We start from the raw sequence: 3970 nt of genomic DNA, 5'->3' as shown, positions 1-3970 counted from the left end.
GTCCATATTATGGCATGAACAGCTCAAATAAGCAAAGAGAAATGACAGTCCATCACATTAAGACATGAAGGTCAGTCAATCTGGAAAACTTAAAGAACTTTGAAAGTTTCTTCAAGTGCAGTTGCAAAAGCCATCAAGCGCTATGATGAAACTGACTCTCGTGAGGACCGCCACAGGAAAGGAAGACCCAGAGTTACCTCTGCTGCAGGATAAGGATAAGTTCATTAGAGTTACCAGCCTCGGAAATTGCAGCCCAAATAAATGTTTCACAGAGTACAAGTAACAGACACATCTCAACATGAACTGTTCAGAGGAGACTGTGTGAGGGCTTTCGTCGTTGAATTGCTGCAAAGAAGCCACTATTAAGGACAACAATAATAAGAAGAGACTTGCTTTGGCCAAAAAAACACGAGCAATTGATATTAGAGAGGTGGAAATCTATCCTTTGGTCTGATGAGTCAAAATTGTCAAAATTGTGATTTATGGTTTCAACCGCCATGTTTTTGAGAGACACAGAGTAGGTGAACAAATGATCTCCACATGTGTGGTTCCCACCGTGAACCATGGAGGAGGATGTGTGATGGTGTGGGGGTGCTTTGCTGGTGACACTGTCAGTGATTTATTTAGAATTCAAGGCAGAATTAACAAGCATATGGCTACCACTACATTCTGCAGCGATACGCCATCCCATCTTGCGCTTAGTGGGACTATAATTTGTTTTTCACCAGGACAATGACCAAACACACCTCCAGGCTGTGTAATGGCTATTTGACCAAGACGGAGAGGGATGGAGTGCTGCATCAGATGACCTGGCCTCCAATCTGACCTCAACCCAATTTAGATGGTTTGGGGTGAGTTGGACCGCAGAGTGAAGGAAAGCAGCCAACAAGTGCTCAGCATATGTGGGAACTCCTTCAAGACCGTTGGAAAAGCATTCCAGGTGAAGCTGATTGAGAGAATGCCAAGAGTGTGCAAAGCTGTCATCAACGCAAAGGGTGGCTACTTTGAAGAATCTCAAATATAAAATATATTTTGATTTGTTTCACAATTTTTGGGTTACTACATGATTCTACATGTGTTATTTCATATTATTCTACATTGTAGAAAATAGTAAAAATCAAGAAAAACCCTTGAATGAGTAGGTGTGTCCAAACTTTTGACTGGTACTGTATATCTGCTTAGCTGACTAGTACAGTACACTAATGATGTCCTCTGACGTTACAGTTTGTATTCCAGCCAGGGCTGACAAGACCACAGAGGACCCAGCAGTGCACCTGATTCCCGTTGCCCTGGACAACCTCTCCCCACAGCACTTTGCCATCTTCCTGTTTGGCTGTCATGTTATGAAACTGCTTTGCAACACCCAAATCTTCCCCCCTGTCATGCTGCTTCTGTCCAAAACGGTTCCTGTCTCAGCTTACGAGGGCCTGGTGTCACACTGCAGTGGGGACTTTTATTTTGACACAACCAACCAGATTCTGTATCTCTGTGAGGCAAAGCTTGAGAGTGTGGGACAGTTTATTGCCACTCTCCTACAGTCTATGGCCTATATTGCTTCAGGTAAATAGATAATAATGTTGTGAAGTATGGTCACATTTTAAGCAGTATGAATTTTTTATGTTACTTCGGATTTTTTTTGTACTATTTTGTTGTTGATGTTCTCCCACAGTAGGTTTATCATGTCCGATGAATGCCCTGTATTAGGTTCCAAGCCTGAAAGCTTCATGCAAGTCCTCCATCATGCCATCTCTGCTTTGAGCCTTCAGTTGTTCAACGCCTCTTTCAGATATGATGCAAACAAGGTAAGAAGCCTTGGAAGTTTCTGGAACCCATTGATTCACAGGTAAATGCACTGTACTGTTGAGTGCAGCAAGCAGACTTGTGCCTTACTTTTACAGGCAAAGAGGGACACCTCACTGACCTCAGACCAGTCTCCTGGGAAGTTAGTAGAGGACTTTCTCAATGTCCGTGTCCCCACTGATAGCCAGTTCACAAGGCACCTTTTGTCAGACAGGTTTGTGTTGCACTTTTGACAATGACTTTCATAAAAACATTTACAAAATGTTTACAATCCTTTACCATTTTATTTTAGACTCCAACGATATAAGTATTTCAATCTGGAGCAAATCATGCGGGATCTTACACAGTTTCCAGCAGAGGACACTGAAAAGGGTAACCTGTCTTGATAATATTAGGTCTATATCATATGCATGTACTGTGAAAACAGTAAGAATGTGTTGTTCTGTATTGAATTATATTGAAATATGTATTACAAAAATATATTTAGGTACGTATTGTATATTGTCCTCAATCTATTTTTCAGGACCTTCACAACAATTTTTAAGAACACCCATCCAAGTAAGTTTTGCTGACCGTTCCACCATATTTTCCTGCAGTGAATTTCCACATTGAGTGGACATATTACTGTACATATTGCTTAACTTACTTCACAATCCCTGCAGGAGGATTATTGAGTTGATGGTTGTTTGACCCTTCTCTCTGTTGAAGGCTCACTGTTTGGAGAAGGAGATGGACCATCTGAATGAGGTTTTCCTGCAGCTCAGCGTTCAACTCCAGCAGAGAACCCAGGTGAAGACGTGGCTGAAGCAGAGACGACAGAGCTTTGACCAAACCTTCAAATGTTTCTGGTTTGCATCATAGACCTTTATTTAATTGAACATTTGAAATTCTAATGCTGTGGTGACTCTCTCTCTCTCTCTCTCTCTCTCTCTCTCTCTCTCTCTCTCTCTCTCTCTCTCTCTCTCTCTCTCTCTATCTCTCCCTCCGTCCCTTCCAGGGCGCAACAACCGAGAAGGCCCTGAGTCGTAATGGAACAATGATGTTAGAGCTGAAGAGACGGTATGTATCCCAGAGGCTCGACGAGCTGCAAATCATATTAAATGGGATGAGCCGGCGCCAGCTAGACGGCCCCAGTCCAGAGGAAGAGGAGCAGACCCGAGATCACCCACACCCAGAGCCAGACAACTATAGATCAGACAGTCAGGAGGAACACGATCATTCTCCAGACCGGGAGGACCTAGACAGCAGGGTACCAAGTAACCATAAACTAGAAAATAACCAGAGCCCGTACAATCAGGAAGTAGAAAGCCAGGGATCATGCAGTCAGATGACAAGCTTGGGTAAAACAGGCTTCGGAGAACTAGATGTATTGGAATAAGCCAGTTAGAAGCATGTGAAAATGGGATACTACTGAAGTGTGTGGTTTTGGTGTGATTTGTCTCATGATTTTGTAGATTACGTGTACAGTTTAGTGTATGGTGTGAATAATAGATGTATAATAGGTTCATCACATGTGATTTAATCAAACGGATCATTTTCGTTGGAGTGATATTTATTAAAGATATGAATTATGCTTGTGCATCGCTTTTATCACAATGTCACCAGGTAGAAACACTTTCCAGGTCATCACGCTCCATGTCTTTCAGGCTTCAGCCACCATTGTCAAATCAAAACATCACCGTTTCATTGGATGACCAGTCGGCTCTGGTGCCTGCTTCTATTTGTTTCAACCCAACATCTTGTACGAAGTGACCCAGAACCTTTCGGGAATATTTATGAATATTCTATGACACAATATTCTTTCTTCCATTTGTGGTCATTTCCCTCTCTCTCCGAGCAGCGGTAAATGTATCATCATCACTCCAACCCCTGGACCCGTTCCGAGCTGAGTAATCTAGACAATATAAGTGCTGCATGATAGTTCATCCACAGGGCACTCTGCTAATAGAAAGGGAGTATTCCTACAGGGGGTTGTGTTTAGACTGTGAGCAGATTGAGGAGGTCAGCTGGACCAATCGTCAAAGGCTGTCAGTATCAGTTCCCACGACTTGGTGCCAAGTCCCGGGTTTAAAGTGTGGTGATTCCCCATAGAAAGTTCCATTGCCTGACAGCCCCTATCGCGGAGATTAGAAACAATGTCTCACTGAATATCATATCTCACACCACCCGC

At 43.0% G+C, this 3970-nt stretch overlaps 1 protein-coding gene across 1 annotated transcript; it reads left to right on the top strand.

The window, feature by feature from the left end:
- Positions 1-1205: 1205 nt before the first annotated feature.
- On the top strand, positions 1206-3373 carry si:ch211-286b4.4 (uncharacterized). The gene is made up of 7 exons (XM_064985499.1): positions 1206-1560; positions 1705-1802; positions 1899-2014; positions 2093-2172; positions 2324-2358; positions 2509-2589; positions 2798-3373. The coding sequence occupies exons 1-7, from the start codon at positions 1206-1208 to the stop codon at positions 3176-3178; spliced, it is 1146 nt and encodes a 381-aa protein (XP_064841571.1). The 3' UTR covers positions 3179-3373.
- The last annotated feature ends 597 nt before the right edge of the window (positions 3374-3970 follow it).

This window comes from Oncorhynchus masou, chromosome 13, assembly GCF_036934945.1.
Source record: "Oncorhynchus masou masou isolate Uvic2021 chromosome 13, UVic_Omas_1.1, whole genome shotgun sequence".
NCBI classification, from domain to species: Eukaryota; Metazoa; Chordata; class Actinopteri; order Salmoniformes; family Salmonidae; genus Oncorhynchus; species Oncorhynchus masou.
Note: the sequence above shows the minus strand (reverse complement) of the source record. Positions and strands in the feature narration are given on the sequence as shown.

Bases quoted from the DNA above. Each gene is read 5' to 3' on its own strand.
- si:ch211-286b4.4 (XM_064985499.1), top strand. From the start codon at position 1,206: ATGTCCTCTGACGTTACAGTTTGTATTCCAGCCAGGGCTGACAAGACC. The intron at 1,561-1,704 runs GTAAATAGATAA...GCCCTGTATTAG, and splicing joins TATGGCCTATATTGCTTCAG to GTTCCAAGCCTGAAAGCTTC. The intron at 2,359-2,508 runs GTAAGTTTTGCT...TCTCTGTTGAAG, and splicing joins TTTTAAGAACACCCATCCAA to GCTCACTGTTTGGAGAAGGA.